The following is a 22,749-nucleotide window of genomic DNA, read 5'->3' as shown; positions in this document are numbered from 1 at the left end:
CAATGCACTGTCTTTGCACAGGCTGATGTGGCTTAGTCGTCTCACAAAAACCGCCGTACTTTGATAAATCTTGAATCCTGATTAGATGCATTTCTTTCCATTTCAATGATCTTCCTACAGACTTTCTGGTCATACTTAATCTAATACAAAGTGACTGATAGAAATTATTTCATCAATGTGATTTGAGGGTAAAAAGATCTGTTGAAGGGCAATATTCCATTAATAGTACAATGTTTTGTAAGGGCTCGCATGTGAATGTTTGTTTCTTTGATCTAAATGAGATACTCAATCATTTACTGTCAACGATATTCAATTGCTGTGATAAAAGTATTCACCAAGCAATGAAAATTTGTTTTTTGCCATCTTAACAATTTCTCCTTCACTAATTGTTTGACAGGGGGAAAACAAACAAGAAGAGAACAAACAAAGAAGAGGATCATCTTGGCTTTAAAATGTGTAAAACAAAGAGGGGAAATGAGTTCTTGGTTTGAACTAACTGAAGGTTTTACTATTAATCATGTAATGGCGGAACATATTGTAAAAAGCAAATGGACTTATATTTCCAAAAGGGCACTATAATTTTGATTAGCATTTTTTACACTATGGCTGTCTAATGTAATCAACATTTTTCATTTATAAGCTCACCACGATTCAAAGGTATTGTCACTTATCAACAACACACCAGATGTAATGATATGGATTTAATTAAAACAATAAAATTTTGTATATATGGTACTTTATTGGATCCTCATGGCAATTGAGTTGGTGGTGGGTTACAGTTTAAGTTAACACTGATATATATATGTGTGTGTGTGTGTATATATGTACTCAACAGTTTCGTACATAAACAAACATACATATATACATACATATTTTATAGTTACACAACAAATCAAGTAGTATTATATTTTTACATCAAACAATTAAGTTTTTATATATACAAGCCTGCATTTCTAGCTTTCATTCATTCACACAAATATGACAACAGTATTACTAATTTAAAATATAAGTCTAAAATATATACGCTGAGAAATATTAAAAGGTATAATATAAGCAATAGACATCAGCAACAGGAAACATCGAAGTGACAGCAGACGAACTACCTGTTCCACTGTCCCCGTGTACTACATACGATACGAGTCTCTCTACCAGAGAGTCGAGTCCCGCACTCGGGCCAACCAGAAAAACAAAATTAAAAACAAAACAATAAGAAAATATTATGTCTTTATTCGAGTACAGAAATCAACAGTTCTATTATGATTCTTTTCAATGGTTTAATTAAACAACAGTAATTAAAATTCAACCTAGGGATCGATAACAACTAATGCAAACAAATCAAGCAAAATCACAGTACAGCATAATTGACAACAAAGTACAAAATGTCAACAAAAATCACAATATAAACATCAAGATATATCAGTGCCAATGAAACCAAAAGTCAGCCACAAAATTGTAACGTTAATACAGTCAGGACATCAATAAAGTGAATATAACAGGTTAAATATAGACAGATAACAGAACTTAGTAGGCGTGATTCTTGATGAAAAGACTGGAATCGCCCGCCTTGCTGGTGATGGAGCCAGCAGCATACTTGCCCACAGCAGCCAACCCGTTAGCCTGGAACACGTCATGACCAGTCAGTGTCAGTGTGCTATAATGCTGCTACAACCTTGTATACTATAACACTACCAAGTTGTGGTACTATATGCCTACTTTAGCAGTTAAAAATAGCTAGCAAAGTTTAGGTGATTTCACAGAAATAGTAAACATGTTTTCTTAACACATTAATTTTGAGCCATCTGTACGAGAGCCAATTTCAATATTTTCGATTCAATTCAAAACCTTATTTATTTCTAAATAAAGAAATTACAATTCCATAAAAGATTAATATATATACTATAGTAATTTTTTAAATATGATTAAAAACATAAAAATTTCTTAAAATATAGGAAAAAAGTACCCACATAGGCAAGCCTGTGCGTGGGTACGAGTCGTTGAAAAAAGATAGGTCGACCTACATTGCTGATAAGTTTTAATCATATATATAGCATACAAAAAACACACACATACGCACATACATAAATACTCAAACCTTGCTCCTGTACAGTAATCTGAAAATAAAATAAAGTAACTGACCTAGATTGGTACAACAGATAAGGGCTTTAAGTAAAAGAAAATTCCTATCTGTAATTGGACGCAATAATGTTTTCTGTTGCCACTCTGAAAGTTTCGAGATATATGAACAGTTTTGTGCTAGATTTACCAAACATTTGGCGAGTTCAAAGTAATCCCCTCGATGAACTTTTGGAGTTGGATTTTCCTCTCGTTGAAAGCACCCATCGACGCGTTTTGGAATGGAGTCAAAATATTTACGAATATCACCATAAATTTCGGCTTCCAAAGAAAAGCAACGACCGAGCATATGTTCTTCAGATTACAGAGTATTCAAAAGTTGCACAAAGTGAAATCAGTTGAAAAAGTGGTTGCTCCATCGTTTTGATACTATTTTCAGCCAAAAACTCCAAAGTTTTTGCATTTACTTTGAGAAGAGGCATTGTCGTTGTGCAAAGTTAAATGTTACAGTCCTGAAGGACTTGGCAAGCATTGTTCAGTGTACCACCTCGCTGTGATAGTCCTTTGTGCCTTCAGCTGAATAGCCTTCACCAGTCCCGTACTCCTGAAGAAAACAGTGTACAGTTTTTCACTGAACAATTTTTCTTTACCATTGGGGGGGATGGCTATGTTCAAACACAAATACGTGACTCTCTCCTTGAGTTGAAACATCATTATGTCTCATCACCAGTGACAATTTTGAAAATAATCCGATGACCACTATTATTGCAGTTGATAATCTGCTAGCTGATTCTCACACGCTCAGCTTTTTGCTCACCTGTCACATTGTGTGGTACTCATCGTGAAACAATTGTCCTGACTTTTAAAAAGTCATGCAAGATTACTACCATTGCTGCAGGATACAATCCCAAAGGAAGCTTAAATCATTAAATAAGTGCAGTGTTTGTTCTCTTGGATCATAGCATGCACCCGATGAACGTTTTCTTTAGTGACGGCGGATTGCGGCCTTCACGAATGTTTATCGTCTTGAAGCGAATTATGACTCCTTCGACATTTGCACGAATTTAAAATCGTAGAAAATCATAGCCAGAAAATGATCTCTCAATGACTCCATGATTTCAAGAAATTGATCTTTTCAAACAGATGACAAAAGTCCATTGATGAACCCAAGTTTTTACAAACCATTGCTAAAATCAGGTAAGTTAGTTTTCATAACAAGTCAGTACAATTAAAAAAATAAATCAAGGCATAAATAGAACAGTAAACCTTGAACATTAACTTTTATAGTAAACAAATATTTTATACATGTACATTTTCAGAAACACTGAAAATACATATGAGCTTCAAAGTAGATCCACAAATAAATGTGCATAATAGGAATAAATCTTTGTGCAATTGTTTCGCTACAATCTTCTATTCATTTGAATACGGTAACGAAGCTCGTCAACACAACACAAAATAATCAGACAGATAAAATCTTAACACCAAGTTTGTGTGTAATGTGCGAACTCACCTTAGCTCGCTTGATGAGTTCTTCCTGTCCAGCCTTCACATTCTCAGCCTTGCCTTGCCAAGCCTTCAACACGGAAGCCTGCAACACCATTTAGTCATTGAGCAATTTGTGTTGTGAATTTTAACTATTTGTTTAGAACAAATATAAGAGCTGGTATAACAATACTATTAACAAAGGCTGCCTCCAGAGATGTACTCATGATGGTGGTGTGTGACAAGGCCAATTGTATATAGAGGGTTTTGAATACCTCTCAATTGGAACAAAATATTAAAATTTCAATTTAGTGTCTATTACAAACCTTTGTGCAGTTGTACACCAACATTTGCGTAACATATAATATCGGTATGTGTTAACATATCTTACTCTAATACTTAAATATTTATTATTGAGTTTTCTTTGAGTTTTTTTTTTAATATTTATTTTGGTCTAAGGCACCCTCCCCTAGCTACATCCCTGGTTGTCTCTAACTTAACCCTTTTACAACCAACAGCAGGAAATCTAAACATTGAAAAAACTTCAAAATTTTAAACTGTTTAGTACGAAAATAGCAGACCAAATGGTTATGCAACTGATGGTCATGTCCTTAGAAGATGTGTACCGAGAACAAAAAAATGGAAAAACATTGCGAAAGACGGGACTACATGTATTCTCTCTCTACACCCTCCAAACGATATCTCAGTTCCCAGTGGTGTAACTAGGATTTGACTGTAGGGGGTGGGGAGATGAATCTATTGAAGAGCACATCACCCCGAGGGGTATGGAATACGTCTGAATTTTTAAAAATTACCTACTTCAATAATATTGTTATTCTGGAATAAAAATGGTGCAGTATTTCTTTTTACTTTCTTCTTCACAGGAGTACTGTAGTACTGTAGCGATCGTCAAACAAACCAAGCTCTGATTTTCCGTGGAAATATCCATTTAAGACCATCTGACTGAAAAATGTTTTTCAGAAATAGCATTCCAAATGTCTATGTATGGACAGTGACCAAACAAAAAATACAAATTTGGAAGCAGTGTAGTTAATCTACCTTAAGCTGTTTCATTATTTTTAATTTTTTGTTTTTAGTTCTTTTGCTTTAAACAACATGTATTAAAAAAAAATTTTTTTAACAATTATGATTAAATATACTATAAAAAACTATTAGTTTATTAACAGCTTACAACAAAATGCATTTATATCTAGCAATCCTGATTAAATGTTTACCATTTATATCTCATTCAATAATTTAAAATTTCATAAAACAGCACTGCATAGACATTTTTTAAGGAGATTTTATTTTTTTTTAAATCACGCCATGTGATCCAAACAACGTCTCGGCTTTAACTTTCCAGAAGGGTAGATGTGGCGAAGTACGTGTGCAAAAACGTTTGTGCTCCACTTTGTCTTGTAGCACTAATTTTTTAATAAACTGGACAGAATGTGTGTTGAAGCTTATTAAGTGCATATTACCTGAAGTGCACGGCCATAACTGAAGGTGAGAACCCAGGGCTTGGGGCCTTGGATCTTGTTGATAGCATCCAAATTGACAGAGGCATCCTCCTCCGACTGACCTCCTGACAAGAAAGTCACACCTGCGACAGAAACATAATTTATTACGTGTTTAGCAAGAATCGAGTTCAAACTTCAGTGTCATTTATATTAATTACCCATGATTCTAGACTATGTAATAAGCGTGATAATAAGAAAAGTGGATTTCCAACATGAATCAAAGCTGTATCACAATTAAAACAGGTCCACAAATCTATTACCAGCAAATATGCCAGAGTATTCTTCTGTTGTCATCTTCAACAGTAATAGCACATTTATAAATACTCTTTACCATAATGCCTAAGCTGGTAAAGATGAGCGAGTGGTACATAAATTACAGACTTTTTTAATGGGCCGACTCCTTTGTCTTGATTCAAATGACTTTTTGTGTTATTAGGACAAAAACTTGTGAAGAAGTCTAATCAAACAGAGTGAATTACAGAATTAACACTATTTGTAAAAAATGCCAAAGAGATGTAATGAAGTTTCACTGTTGGTGTTCACATTGCATTAATGATCGCTAGCGATAACTTTAAAACAATTGTTAATGATTCTTGTTTTTAATTATGGTACTTTAAATACCAAATAGGACCAAAGTCCTAAGTCTTTGAAGTGGTCAAAAAGTTTACCAAAAACCTAGAAATTATGATTTAATTAACCGAATCAAAAAAAGAATCTGTTGACGACTATCATACTTTTCTCATTCTCCATATCAGCTTGCCCCCCGCCCCTCCAAGCCATCGGCTGGTGACGCCCCTGATAACTGGTAATTACAAAATAATTGGAAATAACTTTTAGCATCAACTCAAGAAAGATAGCTAATTAACATTCGCCAATGTCTTAACAAATATGATCATTCATCGCAAATAATGTCAAGCCATGACATATGATAAGCAGTGCCGCATTTCCCTATAGGCCCACTAGGCCCAGGCCTAGGGCGCAAAATTTTAGGGGGCGCATAAATTTTAAAGTACACAAAAGAAAAAAGTTGCGGCGGCGGCGGGTGGTGTTGGCGCTCGGCGGGGCGGGTGGCCAAGGTCAACTAGGTCCGGGGTGCGACGTTGACTCATTCATTGGTTCATTGCTTTTATTTATTCAAAACACTCCTATATATATATATATATATATATATATATATATATATATATATATATATATATATATATACTATTGTAATTATCTTTCATCAAAATTACGTAATTAAGAAATTTACAGGATTTCTACGTCAGTGTAATCAGAGTCCTCTGGAGGGGGGGGGGGGGGGCGCTCTTTGGTCTGTAGGCCTAGGGGCGCCGAATTTGTAAATGCGGCCCTGATGATAAGAACGTAAAGCCAAAGACCACCGAAGGGACTTACCAGGGACAGCAGCTGGCACAGTTCTGGACAGGGCCAACACTGTAGCTCTAGCGTTGTCCTCATAATTGTACTTCTTGGAGCAGGACTGTCCTGCGGTCACCATGTTGGGCTTCAGGAGGGTGCCCTCCAGGAAGACATGGTGGTCATTGAGTGCCTTGTACACAGCGGCCAGAACTGTCTCTGTGACCTTCTGAGCCCTGTCAAGGTCGTGATCTCCATCAGGCAGCACCTGCACATTACCGCCGTCAATCGCTGAAGCCCTTTCTTATTCAACTCGAAAAGAGCTGTTTGTGTACCTAGACTTGTCAGCTACGTATAGTTAATAAATCATATAAAAGTATATATGGATAGTTGTAAGAATAAATAAAAATGAAACAAAATGAAATAACCATGATTAAACTATTAAGATCATAATCCTGGGAGTGTGGGAGGATATAGGACTGTTGCAAGAACTAATAACAATAACAGTGTACCTTCGTCAAACTGTAGACATATACTACTATAGTTTCGACTTTTAACAAGTCATTTTCTTGATATTTATTGACACCGACACCAGAAGGTGACTTATTAAAAATCGAACTATAGAAGTGCATGACTACAGTTTGACAAAGGTATGATGATATTGTTATTAGTCAATCCACAGTTCAGAGCTATATAATATGGAAAATAATAAATGTTGCAAGAAGTAGACCAACCACAGCAGTAAATCAGACAGCTGAAATTAAGCCTTGTTTCATTCAAACAAAAGTTTCACTCTGTCACTGATCAGTAGATTTTAGAAATTTATGCTCACATATACTGAGTTAAAGTAACATTTGCTTAATTTAGATCTATGCACTAAGTACAAAACTAAGATAGGAATGAGAATGAGAAGGGAGGGCCAGATTTGCAAATTTTGGAGGGGTTCCAAAGAAGCCTTTGCAATCCAATCGAGATAAAAGCAAATGTCTCTACACATATTGTTCAGTGCAAACGAATTAAGATGAGTGTGCCGAAGTAAAACCATTCCCTAGGAGACGTCGTCTGGAGAGATACCACAACTTTTTAAAGGTGAATATTACAGTTCCAACTACAATGGTGCCAGATTAATAAAAGCAATTTGTCCACTAATGCTTTCTGTTACAAGAGTTTTTAAAAGACCTCATTTCTAAAGGTGTAACCCAAATAAAATGAATACCAAACAAATAGTTTAAAATCATTTCATACACACAAAATATGCATTAATGCTACCTGTTACTACTAACTAAATTTGTAATAATTAATGACAGTGTAGAAACTAAAATTATTAATGGACCAGTATTAATAAGGTTATATTTCTACAATGGAAGTAAAACTTCAATTGTGTTTAATAGAATTTTCAGCTAACACACTTGGAATCACTATTACCAATGGAATAAAAATAGAATGAACCATGTAAAATCTTTAAAATTCTTAAAAATAGTATATTGGCCTGATCAAAAGAAAAATACTTTATTAAGAAAAACAATTATTAGGCAAAGCACTACCCTTGATTATGAAACCTTCTAAGAAGGTATCATAATAAAGTGTGCTATGCAGAAGGCTGACTGAAATAAGAGCGTTTTCCTTCTGGCGACAGATTTGGCCACTATCAGATATACGTGTTGGTCGCATTGTCACCGATAGTGGGCCTCTGTGGCATGAGAGGATCCTGCAGGTATGTGGACCCCACTGTAATACACTTTTTAAGAGGGGGCTCCATACAGAACCTTTGCATGGGGAGCCCAAATTCTACCATCGCCAACGATTGGGAATGTCCATTCATAAGCCGGTTTTGTCTATCAAAAATGTATTTGAAATAATTGTAACCAGTCCTAATGTAAAATGAAATGAAATGAAAAATATATATTTTGAGACAGAGTTAGGGCCATAAATAGTTACAATTATATGAATTTTACAGTACGTACATAGATTGAACTTTAGGGATTAAACAATTGTTTAAAAGAAAATATAATTTGAAAAAAATATATTTAAAACATTAAATATGTCTAAAAACTTTTAAGAAACTACATGATTTTATAGGAAAGGAATTTATATGACTTTTATATCAAAATACTTTAAAGAGATTTTAAATTTACCTTTAGACATTTGTAACTGGGCATCAAGATGGCCCAAATTAATACAGTACTTTGAAAGCCTCCAGTTCCTTTTGGAATTACAAAACTTGTTTGTTCTAATTTTCTGTCTTCAGAGAAGGTAACTTTAAGGGCTCTGACTAAAAAACTTCAATAAAATTATTAAAAGAATCAACCAGACTGAAAATCTATTCACCTCCTAACTTTAATTACTATTATACAACAATATTTTAAGAAATGCAAGTTTAATCTTTCTTCTCAAACTTATATTAAAAACAACCAATCTTAGTCTTATCTTTAATAGGTGGGCATATGCATTCCAAATTAAAACCATTGTAACCAGCTTGTAAAAAAATGTTAACGTTTGAAAATTAAACTGTGTAAAATCAACATTAATTTATTTTAATTTTTCAACAACCCGTGTTGAGAAATAATTATTTTTTACTACACTGAAATAAGATATTCCTTAAAAAGTACTCCGAACATAAACATAAAAACGGTGACTAACATGAAATGAATATTGTAGACGTATAAAACCCAAAAGTCAGCAACAGCCAAAAAAATTAAACTTTAATGATAAATCTCTTTGGACCTCAAACTGCAACCATAAAGGCAAAGTAAAATTCACAATGAATTAACCTGTCTTACACCATGGTCTACAAAATGTACCTGCCACGTCTTACCTGCCAGATCAAATTTTGCTTAGAGATAATTGTCCTTTGTAAAATCCAATGGACACTCTTTTCTCGTACTAAATGTTACCAATTGCAAAGTGATTAAAAGAGAGGAATTGAAATGTGAGCAAAGGCACTTATATGTAATCATGAAAATTAGAACGGCCAAGAACAACATGACAGTGGACATTTGAAGTGAAGAGCGGGATACAAAATGGTGGTTGATAAAGGTTTTGGCCTTGAACCAATAAAAAGTGCTCTTGGAGACTGCATTATTCCGAAAAAAAAAAAAAAACAAGATCAATGTTATTGTTTATGCTCCAGTATTACATTATTAGAGTTAAAATAACATGTAATAACAAAAAATTGTGTAATACATACCTCAGGCTCTACAATGGGCACAATGCGCTGGGATTGGCAGATGGACGCATAGCGTGCCAGTACGTTGGCATTCTCAAGGATAGCTTGGTAGGAGGGGGTGTTCTTGCCGATCTTGAGCACACAACGCCATTTGGCGAAGTCACAGCCATCCTTCTTGTACTGGGCACAGCGTTGGGCCAGATCGTCTAGCCCTGTTGTGACAGAACATATACTTCAGTATCGTACTAAAGCTGAATAACATCAGAAGAGAGATTATAACAATAACAATGCTTGATAAAATTATTAGCTTTAGAGAGGCCCACATCCTGAACCTTGACATTTAAGAATAAATAGTTTAAGTACCTTCATTTTAGTTCACCTTACGGTTGCAAATATGGTAAATGCTCCAATAGTAATGCTAGCTGTAAGAGATATTTTAGTATCTACAATTTTAATATAAATGTATGAGTAAAACACGATGACGACAAAAACCAATTTTTATATCTTTCCTCCATTAAATAAATACCATGAATACACGAATATTTTTTTATCTGAAAAGAATAGAAGATGTTCATTGTTTTGATTAAAGATTCTTGTATTTTCATTTGAGGCCTTTAGGCATTACAGTCAAAATAGCTGAAAAAACAAAAGTTCATGACAATAGTTTAACTTATTGAATGTAACCTTCCGTACCTTGGGTAGTGCACTCATCTTCGGATCCGAACAGAGGAACAACGCCCTTGTCCACCTTGATGCCTGGAATGATGCCCCTCTTCTTGAGAAGCTCCACGAAGGGAGTTCCGTCGTCGGCCTTCTGGTAGAGAGTCTCGTGGAACAGAATCACTCCGGAGATGTTCTCTCCGACTTTGGGATCAGTGGAGAACAAGAGTTGGCGGTAGAGGCGCCTGTTTTCCTCAGTGTTCTCAACCCCGATGTCCTGAAGCCGCTTGCCCATGGTGGCGACCGACTCATCTGCAGCCAGAATACCCTTGCCAGGGGCCACGATGGCGTTGGCGATCCTCCTCAGCTCATCCTGCAGCTCAGGAGGGGGGTAGTTGAAGTAGGTAGTCATGTTGGTGATGCTGCAGTAGGAAGGTCTGAAACGATATTAATGCATCATCAGCCTCATCACTATCATTTCTTAATTTATAAACGATACAGGCCGGTTTTAATGGTGAGATATTGCTTTCTATCAATCATCGAGTTTCGGTAAGAAAAGGAGAATGTTAAAATTTTTGTTTTCAAAATGATACTAGTCCCCTGAAAGACACCAGCATATAAGACAGTCCACAGAAACAACGACACCAATCCGCACACACACAACAAAATGTGTAACAGCGCATGCACCAACGGACAAGTATTTTACAACACACATTGGACTGCCATTACCGAAAGCCACGAACAAGCCATGTCCATCTTATCCAGATAGAGTTCACAAATTTTCGTCATATTTATAGCGCAAAATTATCATCCGACGGTATCAATAATAGGACACGGGACGCTAAACAGCGCTTAGAGCACGGAATGAATGACAAGTCGGGGAAAGTGTGATGGTTGAATCGAGAGTGGCGGTGTAAATGTGACAATATTACACTATCGTGCGCCACAACGTGTAGAGGTATTCAATCTTCGTCAACGGTCATTTACATAGTCTTTCAGTCTAGAACGCCATAAGTTGATATATTGTGACCGTGCATAGTAATATTACTGATTGAATACGATATTCATATATGTTTCCCTACGTTAATATAACTACGTCAATATTTTTATTGCAGGCATTGATGAATTACAGCCGAGTTTGACATTTCCCATGAAAACAGTCACAAGAGTTAATTTCTATATTAATTGCATCGTTTTCTTGCTACATTAGGAGTGTCTTAGTCCAACTGACATACGTCTTATAGTATTAATAGTTTATTAATCTCACCGAGTACAGTTTTAGCATTTGACCGTAAATTGGTGTAACAAAATACGCCATTCCTGAGTTTGTTTTTGCTGACGGGTCTTCTAGTGGAAGACCCGTCAGACACATCAGATTCGAACTATGATAATTTAATTAAATAATACTTTCCAATAACAATCGTCATCCCATAAATGTAAAAAATATTATTTTCAAGCGAAAGGATAGAAATAAAAAATATGTATTCTAAAATGTGCTCTATGAAAAAGTAACAATTCGAATTTAGTTAATTTAGAAGTGCTAGATTGACGTTTGTAGTAAAAGACCGGAGGAATCGTCTCAGAAAAATCCTCTTTAGACTCCTTGCACAGCCCACAGTTTTATCTTATTCTTCTGTTATTGGTCCTTTAACAATCTACCCAATTAACAACGTCTGGCTCAAGGCGTAATAAGACACACATTACAAAATGTAACAACGCTTCTATCACTATTCAACCATTTCATATTGTATTTTAGCTGATTACAGAATCATCGCCATGAGGATAACCCGTTTAATTTTAAGACTACTTTATACGGTGAAGTAGTAATTTTAATTACAATGTTAAAATAAAGCGTTATTGTTATTAAAGTGTAAATTATTCAACAGCACTTGGTAGTATACAAATTATAAATCGGTTGTGAGCTATAATATCACTTGTATTAGGTTGAATGCTATTTTGTTCGTTTATCTTGAGCTTACTCAAAAACTCCTGCAAAAATGCATCTGATCTGGAATAATCAGCTTCAATTTTATCAGACTTTGCATTGTAATAAGAAATAAATGCAAAGAAGTTAAAGGATCTGATATACTGAAAATGTGGCAACAACGGTATAAACTCGTACTAAAAGCCCTCGCCCCGCGTCTACACTTGACACAATTAAAGTTCTGACGAAGCGGCGTGTGGCGAAGATGGTGTACACCCCAAAATGTACAGTTACAGAAACCAAATTGTATGTTACCTCCATGTTTCTTTTGTACTCTACTGAATTTGGACACTTGGACGTAGAGATATCGACGATTCATTCTTGAAATACTTAACACAATCCCAAGTAAAGATCCCAGATAAGAACAACTTGTCGTTATCAGCAGGTAAACCTTTAATCCGTCTGAAGCCAATTAAGCTATGTATTCTGCTTTGTTGTTTTCTCTGTGACACGCGGATGACATCGCGATACTTAACTTTGTGAAGTCTGGAAACTGGCACAGTTACTTCGTGACAAATGCACAACATGCACTCATAACACACAACAATGCGTGGTACAGACAAATAATGATTTATTGTATTACGACTTTTTTACGATTATTTACAATACTGTATCGGCTGAGATGTACCAGAAAAATATCTTGCTCCCTTCTAATCTAGGGTTAAAGGTGAATTGTACTCTACATTAATAGCCGTGGCAGCATATCGTGGTTAATGACGCTGTAGCCTTTGAACTTTGCCGTAGTTAATTTACTATACACGCTTTAGATGCGATTCGATAAATTCTAATAAATAACAAGAATCCCTTTTGTTAGCCCACACCAAACGACTTAAACGCTTCTATAGGTTTATACATGATTACTCTGAGGCATTTGTGATCAGACCCTCTAGAATTGTATTTTGTCACGTGATAGGCACTATCCTGAGGGGTATTTTCTTTCATCGCCATCAGTGCAGGACAGCACGGGTGCCTGATGGCCGAGGCATTGGTAGATAAGATAAGATAAGATAAGAACGATACTCGACCCCCATTCTTGTAAAACAAGGTAAGTTATACTTCCGCAGAATATAAAACCTCATTAATAACAGTGATGATTAGTTTTATATTTACGAATTTCCAGGTTTGGTAGGGGCTGAAAAAATAGAGTTCAATTCCACACGCACAACTAATTCAGTAGAAATGATACACAAAAAAAACGATAAGAATTTTATCTGGCAACACACTATCAAACAAGGTGTGACAGTTTAATAAAAATTTAAAAAAATATTAATAGGATCGGCCCCATTACAAACGAATCGATGGTAATAACCCATGGGTAGTTCTGTCCACCTACCAGTTACTTTTTTAATTATTTACTTCTTTTGTAGTATCCCCGCCCACTGTAGGAAATACGTCACTTTCACCCTTTATCGTTTCTAGTAATTTCAATTGTTAACATTATGTTGTTGATTAATTTCACCCAGAGTACCCGTGAGGTTTTACACCTTTTATTACCAAACGCTCATTTATCTCTGTTTACGGCCCTCGTCATTAGTATGTCATGGGGCAACAAATTAATTATGAGGAATCTTGAACTCACAATAACGTAGCAAACATAGACAGAAGGGAAGTTATCTGCTGGCATCGTGTTGTCCCTCTTCACTCTACGGTGCGGGTAAATCTACTACCGGATCCTGATGATTAGTTTCAAAAATTTGTTTTTTTATTAATATATACGTGGAAAGTAACCGTTGAATTCGTGAGTTTAGTACAAACACGTCACCTTCACGGGACAATCGTTATTCATTATACCGGTTCTTTGGCGAGTAGTAGCGCAATTCCTGACCATTCGCCGCAAAAATCGACATACATTTGTGATACCTCAAACTGAGTACGTCAAATTCAACCAGAACTCGCATCAAAGGATATTTACATCCATGTAACAAAACAACAATAGCCGCGTGTGGTACGTGCATGGCGGCACACAGATAGACACCACAACAGAGCATGACGATACAGCAAGAGAATGCACCGATATCCGCCAGGGCAGCTGATGTTGATGCGGCTAGAAGAGCCGATGCAGCAAATGGCGTTGCAATAGGCTATATCAGTGCACCAAACAGCGGTGTATCGAGATCCGCCGGAGTCCCTGAGGGTAGTGCATCGCGATCCGTCGGAGCAATTGACGGTGGTGCAGCTGGCTTCGCCGGCGCAGTGAAATCCACTAGAGCAGAGAAAAGCGGTGCTGTAAGAGCCACCGGAGCAGCTAACAAGGATGTAGCGAGATTCGATAGAACAGTGCACCGCGATGCAACGAGGATCGCCGGAGAAGTAAACGGTAGAGCAACGGGACCCGTCGGTGCACAGGACGACAGAAGTACAGAACTCGCTCGAGCAGTAAGAATCGGTGCAGCCGTCTCCAGCACTGCACAGAGTGACTGTAGAGCGATACGCGCTAGGGCAACAGACGATGGAGCAACGGGGTAAAGCGGAAGAGGACATGTTGTTGAAGCAACACCCGCAGAAGCAGGAGTCCGTTGTGCGAGATCGGCAACAGAACATAAGAGGAGGATGACCGGCGCGAGAGGATGCACTGGAATGGATGACGAGTCAGTGGGATACGCGTCATGTAGTATATGTACTTTTAAGACATGCTCAATGGAGAATCAAGCGGCGCGGCGTAACTAAGATACAAATATGGGCGGGGGGGGAGGGGGAGGTGATTTTCGCATGCGCGTCGAACATTATTCCATACAATACAGGGGGGGGGAGGGTGAGCATCGTTCTTTCCTTATAAAAGCTCATTTATCACGTAAAATTAAATTAACAAACTTAATCGACATTTTAGTTTGCGCTAGCCCTGACTGAAAAGAAAAGGGAACGTTTCGTCTTCTGGTAAAAGGAATACACTAGATTATTACAATTATGTATTAGAGGTTACATATATTTGTTATCACTGGTGACTGGAATTGAGATTTCGCACTATGGAAAAGGTGATAACATTCCAGCTGAAATACTATTATTCTTACTCATTAGTATATTGAGCATTGTACAACTATGCCAAATCATAAAACTTATATTACTAAAAACAATACATGACGACCACACTTAAAAAGTCACTTGGGAAAATGTTAAACCGCATTATCATTACATATGTTGCAACTTCATGCGAATGCCGGCGAAAAGTTTCGTACAAACTTATACATGCCTAATTGTATTGTTAGTCTATATTAGGGACCCTACAGGTCCTTAAATCGTGTCTTTATCCGTATGTCTGTCCGTCTATACAATAGCTCCTAATAGAAAGGTCCTAGAGACTTGCCACTTGGTGATCAGGTTCCTCGTGGTTCAAGGAAAAATGCTGCAGAATTTAGAATCAACAGGTCGAATATCAGCAAAGTAACAAGTTATATCTAACGTGTTTATATTAGTCTAATGGGTAACCGTGATTTCAACGAGAGAAAAAAGCAGAATTGATAAATTAGTAAACAAACACAGTATAGTGTAAAGTTGATGATATGGCATTTCAATACGTTACTAACATTTGTGACGAATCAATTTGTTAGATCAGTTGGTTCCATGTCGAGGGGACATTCTATCCCTGCAATGTCGTTACGTTTTGTCGCTACCTTCATTACTCCGCTTTATAGTTTTTATTTTATTCGTTATTGAGAAACTTGGGATCAAAATGAATACTGTATTCTCTGTATAAATCAGGAGCAATTAAAAATGTCGCAAAAATATTCTTAGATTACAATGTGCGTGAATATTTAAACTGCAAGGACAGCGCAATTATCGTGCAACAGAGGTGAATTTAAAGAGGTTTGTTGAATTGTTCTGTTTTTTTCCACAGGGTAATATACAAACAGATTTATCTCATTAAGATATTTTTTCTAAATCTAATTACATCAATTAGGTTACTCGTTCATTGAAAAGTACGATTTCGTATGTGGCACGAATAATATGATACACACGCCGCATCAATTATCACAGCAAACACCCCATGTTTGATTTTCAATTTCAAATGTTGTTTATCTAATGTGCGTGTGTAACATATAACCAAGGGGGCAGGTTAGACTGCGGCATCCCGGCAGCGGCATTGTGACGTAGTAGTGTTGATAAGCACTGGACGTAATCACACCGGCATTACGTCAGATCTTACGGGCTTTTAAATTACTAATCTAGTGGCTAGACCAATGCGTTAATCTGTGATAAGTACGCTGTGTTAAAAACTAGTATGTGGGAGGTTCCTTTCACAGTAAGGAGGTTTACTTTCAAGTAAGCCTGCACAGTAATCACATCAAAAGAAACAAGAGATCTACTAAAGTGGCTTTGATAACTTTGTGCAGGAAAATAACTGCCATAAACCTGTGTGAAATAGACGTAAATATGGACTTACCGTGGGTGGAGGCCGCGGCACGGGCAGGGCCCGGCCACCTCCGCGATGGAGCGGCCGGGCAGAATGAGCTCGGGGACCGATCTACAGCCCGGCCCTGGCTCGGCCGCATTGCGGGAATCGACCGTCAGCGCGCGCAACAACCAGTGCAATTTTTAGCTGCACTGCATGCAACCACGTGATATGTCGCGGCACGGCGCTTACCGCGTTATCTCTACCCTACCCTACCTGACCCTACCTTACCCTACCTGCCCGCCACGCTGGCTGCCAGTGGCGTACCTAGAACGAGGACCCCCACCCCCCTCAACAAATCATGACTGTATGGGGGGGGGCGCAGGGAAGCAATTTTTAGTTTTTTAATACACCGGAACAAAACTACCATTACGTGTATACTATATTATATTGTACCGAATGGACGAAACACATAGGGTTGGATACAGCTGAGGTCGTAGTAATGAATACTCGATTTGCAAAGTTTGCTTGTATGTTTAATTGAGGCAAATGAAACATAAAAGCACCACTTCTAAATGTTAAAAATAAAATAATCTACTGACATGTTCCTGCCAAATAGATTGATAATGAACTAAATGATACCATAGGGGTGGGCCTAATTGTTCCAATGTTCTATGGGAGTTTTGCATACGAACTTAATAATTATAAAACTTTAAAATTGACTTCTCTTCGCGTAGACGTCGACTCACAAGCGCGGGCGTCTTCATCTTGGCTCAAACATTGCAGCTGTAGTCGGAAAAGTGAAGATTAGTAAACTAGAAGTCTAAAACATGAATGCTGGAAGCACTCGAAGTTGTAATCCGAATCTCGAAGTTAAATCAGAGATTCGGTTGAACTCGCGGACAAGGCGCGCGAGATGTTGCTCGGCAGCAGGATCGGCAGCTACAAAGTTCACGAGAGAGAAATTAATACACGTGCCAATTAGGTTATTAATCCGCCAAGAATTTAGTTCCAAGAACATCGGGTGTAACTTATATTAACCAGTGACGAGTATCAGGGTTGCGAAAATATGTATTATATAAAATACAACTAAATAACGGTACACTATCTTGACCAAAATTTGAACATGAAGAGATTCAGAACGTTGAACGTCACGACAAGCAATTTTAAAATGAACACATAATATTGAATGTTTCAGAGACAGTGTGCAAGAAGTTTACACACAACATGGTTGTTGTAATTCCTGGCTTAGGCGTGTCACAGCGCTCCGGTATGATTTGCTTATTTTAACCTAGATTGTAGTCGTGTATTGGTTTAATTATCCACCTGAAGAAGAGATAAGATTGCAGATCTCGAAATGTAGTTTTACTGATTTCTTCCGGAAAATCCTGCTTTTTTCGTGTTGAGTAGGTTGTAATTCAATGTGACCATATTTTCCGGACAATAATAAATAAAGTTGATGCATTAGGTCGAAATATAGAAATTATTATTGTGGTCGAATTTAATTCTGTCCTATTCAAGAGAATCACGTAAGAGTTGGTAATCATGGAATGTGATTGTGCACGAACGTGCACAATCACATTCCACCATAGCTTTTAGATTCCACCATAGTCTCCGGTGTAATACATACGTGTTCTGTAATTAATTACTGTTTATTTCAATAAAGCAGATCAAATAACATAGGTCCACTTATCAAAACAAAGTATACCATGCCTCAAAAATACAGTATGTTTGAAATGTTACATCCAAATGTACTTTTACTTTATTATTTCTCACAGAGCCTCTTTTTACTCGTTAAAAATAAAAATACACTCAAACTCACCAATTTCTTAGATATTCCAAGACATCGTTTTCCCAAACATGTTTGTATGGGTTTTACAACATAACTAAGTATTAAAAAGTATTTTTTTTTCATGGTAGCTAACCATGGTAGGTAAATGTATTTGAAAATGTTCAATTTGTTCAATAATAACAAATCTAATCACTATTAGATTTGTTATTATTTTGTACTAAATATTAAAAGGCCTAAATAGAAATTAAATTCTTTTTCCGGGTCTCTGTAGACATTTAAATAACTATTGTAAAAGTTCCAAATGTTGATTTTACATCGTTTTATAGGAGGTATACAATATTAAACGATTAAAATCTGGTTCACGACCGCGTCAATTTACCTCTTTGATAAGTTTTACAAGTCATCTATCTACCCATTAAAATTATAATCACTATGTCAACCTGAGGCTGAAAATTGTGCTAGCAGTTGTTTATACATTGAAAATTATTATTAAGACGTCTGGTTATTATTTTAAATGGTAATAATAAATATTTGATTTATTTGTAAATTTTAACAAGTATATAGAAAGTTATAGTGCTTTTAACTTTTGATAGTTGCACCAAATATGGAAATGAATACTTATTTTTATTACGGAAAGAGTAAGTCAACCTACTTTTCCTTGATTTTTGTTTAATTTAGAGGCCATTGCTTCAGTATGTGTGCAAACGTGGAATACTTCATAAAAACGCATTGCAAATTAGGACCAATTATCATTTATGGAGGCCATGAAGTTTCAATGAGATGCGGTATAGTAACAGTGAATTTGCTTCGTATACAACTGGGCAATTTTCAATTGCTAATTGTTGTTACCTTGCGATAAGGTACAATGTCCGTGAAACGTATCACTCGGTGCATGTCATTTGTTCAAGGTCAGCATGAAACTCACAAGATTTAATTTATGAGAAATCATTCATCTTGCTAAGTATAACATTTTGTTATTTTTTTTAAATAATTTTTGTTAACTTGTCGTGAGGTACTACAATATCTATAACAAATGTCGGTGCCAAGCCATTTGTTCAACATATAGTTTTGCAAAAATTTCAGGGCAAAACTTGAAATTGTAACCCTGTAAATAAAGGCCTGCTGCCCATCAAACATTAAAGATGGGAAGGAGGGGATTATTTTATTTTATTTTCCCTTGAATCCAACCTATCATAAGAATGCACAATCCTAGATTCCTAGCAGTCTATTAATAATTCATTTTACATTGGCTTTCTTTAGTAAATTTTGACGTATTTAAAAAGTAACTCATAATTTATTGTGTTTATGTTAACAAGGGTTAGTAAAGGAAATAAGGGGTTATAGCACTCTTAAACCAAGTAAAATATACAACTCTTGACAGTGCCATATGGTATCATGGAAGCCTTCCATACATATTTCATGTTACTCATGGAATATAAAAACTCATTTCACTTACATACTCGTACATGTTAATAAATCACAAATTCTGGAACACTGGAAACCTAAGTTCACCCAGAAGTTTTATAAACTACTACTCTTGGATCAAAAAGTTCGGATAGTTACATTGAAATTTAGTTTGTTTATTTCTGTATTTAAACGTATAAAGCAAATAATATTTATAGATATTAAGTTCCAGTTTTATCTCGGTAAGGGCGAGGAGATTTACAGGTTTTTGGCGATTTTCAACCAAACTGCAACTCTAACAATTCATAACTCAGAAAATTGTGATCCTATTAAGGCCTAATTTCTGTAAAAATGAACTTTCTTGTTAGCGCGTAATTTTTAGAATTATATGAAAAAATGTATTATCAAACTACCATCTTAAATTTTATTCTTGACCGGGCGCGGGTGGATCAAATATTTCAGCACTTTGTTGCGAATAATTTTGTAAACCACTTGCCTCGGCAGTAATGATGACTGCGACCCCTCCCACTTCTCACCACAGTGGACAACCACACAACCAAGAGCCTTCCGAGAGCACAACCATAGAAATCTTCGGACACTGGTGATAACGATTTCCGTGCCAGGAACGCATAAAATACGGTTTTTATATTCGCATAACGTCACAATTTTAAATCGAAAAAAGCCGGCGATGAGGAATCCTGAGAGCAAATTCGTTGTGTAAGAAACGGATTAAGAACATTTAAAGACAAATAAATATTCATTGGTCATTAGAGACACGCGGTACATTTCGACTTTTCTTAATTGCATTAAGTCTGAAGGCAATACGCTTGTCTACAGCATGATGATAAGGCTTTGATAGTTATATTTCATTGTGTTTTGGGTTTGATACTTTGTGTGTAAGTAAGGTCGTTGATTTAGATTGTTTCCCCATAAAAGACCACATTTGTCTGATGCTATAAATGAAGTTTTCAACGGCATTCACCCATTCCTCTCTTGAAGTTCTCGTGAGAACTAAGTTCCATCAGTCCAACCCAGCAGGGGTCAATTCTGGCTGGTTTATACCTTCCAGTTGAACCCACCACTGGGCACAGCAAAAACCGATGTGTCACTCAAATCTGGGCAACCTTATGGCTGTCCAGGAGCGGCACATCACTAACCGCAAATGTCGAGTTTCTGGGGTGCAAGGGTAATTCGATAGGTCTAATCTTCTGCGGGAGATGACTGTAAAGGAAAATGTATATAAACCGAACTGCTAACCTATTCTCCCTCAGTAACTTGAGGCGCTTCGATCCTTAATAAATGCGATTTCGACTCAATCGCTGCAGTACAATACGATATTTATGTTCTGCCCCTGTACCAAATCGGGGATGAAGACAGGAAGGAGCCACCAGGATATAGTAGAGAACCCGCGCAAGACGTAGTCAGACCGCCACGACAGTACACTCATTCACCGCCGAACCTAAAGTGTAACAATTCGATAATGTCGACTAGAAATTACCTTTACCGACCTACAAGCTGTGATAAAGATGGCGAACAAGAATTAAGCGGAAATTGTCAAGCGCTATTGTGGTTCACAAAGAAGATTATTCTGTAATCCGGTTCTAATCATGATCCAAGGCTGCCAGACAAAATCCCCGCCCTTCGATTCCTAAAATCAGAAGTCAGTGACACGCTTGACTTGTATTGGCTAAGACTACAATGATCCGTCGCTAGGAAACCGCAGCGGTGTGCAGCTCAATATTCCTGAGCTGTACACCTATGTGAATAAATACACTGGGGAGGTTCCGAGTAGTAAAATCGTATAATTACACCAATTCCTATTACATTGCAAATTTCCTACTCAGAAATATTCCGCAACACATAAGGGACCTGCAGGTCCCGGTGTCCGCATACAAAAATCGTGTCTCTGTCTGGCTGTTGGAGGTCGGCGCTGAACACGCTGAGTCGCTGCTCTCATCTATATACTAGACTAATGTATATGATCACGTTTATTTACTGGACTAACTTACTTTATTACACGTAAAAAACTTTTTCCACTTTTGTTGCGATGACCGTCTTGCGCTGTTTGGCCTCTCCGATGGTTTTAAACACCTCCGATAACCCTATTTAACCTAAATATCGTTAGTAATTAATTTTGTTCAATTTAATAATTTACAAAATAGAAAATAACATACCTTATTTTTTATGATCTTTCATATAAAATAATTAGACTATTGGGTATTGTGGCATAATTAAAGCTGTCTGTGGCCAACAAATTACACAGATTATTTTAGATTTGATACCTATATAATAATTGTTTTTAAAAAATGTATAAAATACTTTATTATTATTAATGATAACTATCATAATACACTAACTAACATAATAACGATCATAACGTGCACAGCATCTAGTGACAGACTCGTCACCACGCACAAGCCTCTTTGGCCCATGTGGGACTAATTTCATTCGTATTACGTGTACCATGCTTGTTTGTAAAATGTTGAAATAAAATTTGATTTGATTTAGGTTTTGATGTGACCTATAAAACTCTGACGTGCTGTTAAGTTTCGTACGGAGGTAGTTTTTTCTTCGATATTTTTCACTCGTTTCCCTGTGTTTAGGAACAGAGATATCGATAGCACAACCGAAAGCAGTCTTAGTCCAGTCAAGCTAAAAATGTGATATCCCCGGAGATAGCAAATTTATACTGCACTCGTCCGGTAGTGCCGAATACCTTCCAATGCTGTCCGATAGTACCGAATCGTTCAGAGAGGTACGAAGGTCATTTTCGGTACTGTCGGACGATTTCACAATCGGCGCGGACGGATTTGACACTAACAGACACCACTAAATCAAGAAGTTAAATTTGAAGTTTTCTATGCGCACCAGTCCCGAACTGTAAGAAATTTCAAAGCGCTCTAGTTCGAGATCGTCAGGAAGAGTTAAGAGCCGGATGTACTGGCGGCAATTATGATTGTAGCCCATAAAAACATCATTAAA

At 36.8% G+C, this 22,749-nt stretch overlaps 1 protein-coding gene across 4 annotated transcripts in view; it reads right to left on the bottom strand.

The window, feature by feature from the left end:
- Window positions 1-719: 719 nt before the first annotated feature.
- LOC124368880 (fructose-bisphosphate aldolase) overlaps window positions 720-22,749 on the bottom strand; it is a 73,740-nt gene continuing 51,710 nt past the window's right edge. For 3 of the 4 annotated variants that reach the window (XM_046826370.1, XM_046826367.1, XM_046826368.1), the window contains exons 2-7: window positions 10,294-10,697; window positions 9,622-9,812; window positions 6,474-6,702; window positions 5,040-5,161; window positions 3,587-3,664; window positions 720-1,617 (exon numbers count right to left, since the gene is read on the bottom strand). In XM_046826370.1, the coding sequence (XP_046682326.1) occupies window positions 1,522-1,617; window positions 3,587-3,664; window positions 5,040-5,161; window positions 6,474-6,702; window positions 9,622-9,812; window positions 10,294-10,672 (1,095 nt within the window). In that variant the 5' untranslated portion in view covers window positions 10,673-10,697 and the 3' untranslated portion in view covers window positions 720-1,521. Of the gene's footprint in view, window positions 1,618-3,586; window positions 3,665-5,039; window positions 5,162-6,473; window positions 6,703-9,621; window positions 9,813-10,293; window positions 10,698-16,622; window positions 16,737-22,749 lie in introns of those variants that run through there. The other variant, XM_046826371.1, reaches the window with a different exon arrangement.

Source organism: Homalodisca vitripennis, chromosome X (genome assembly GCF_021130785.1).
Source record: "Homalodisca vitripennis isolate AUS2020 chromosome X, UT_GWSS_2.1, whole genome shotgun sequence".
NCBI lineage: Eukaryota > Metazoa > Arthropoda > Insecta > Hemiptera > Cicadellidae > Homalodisca > Homalodisca vitripennis.
Note: the sequence above shows the minus strand (reverse complement) of the source record. Positions and strands in the feature narration are given on the sequence as shown.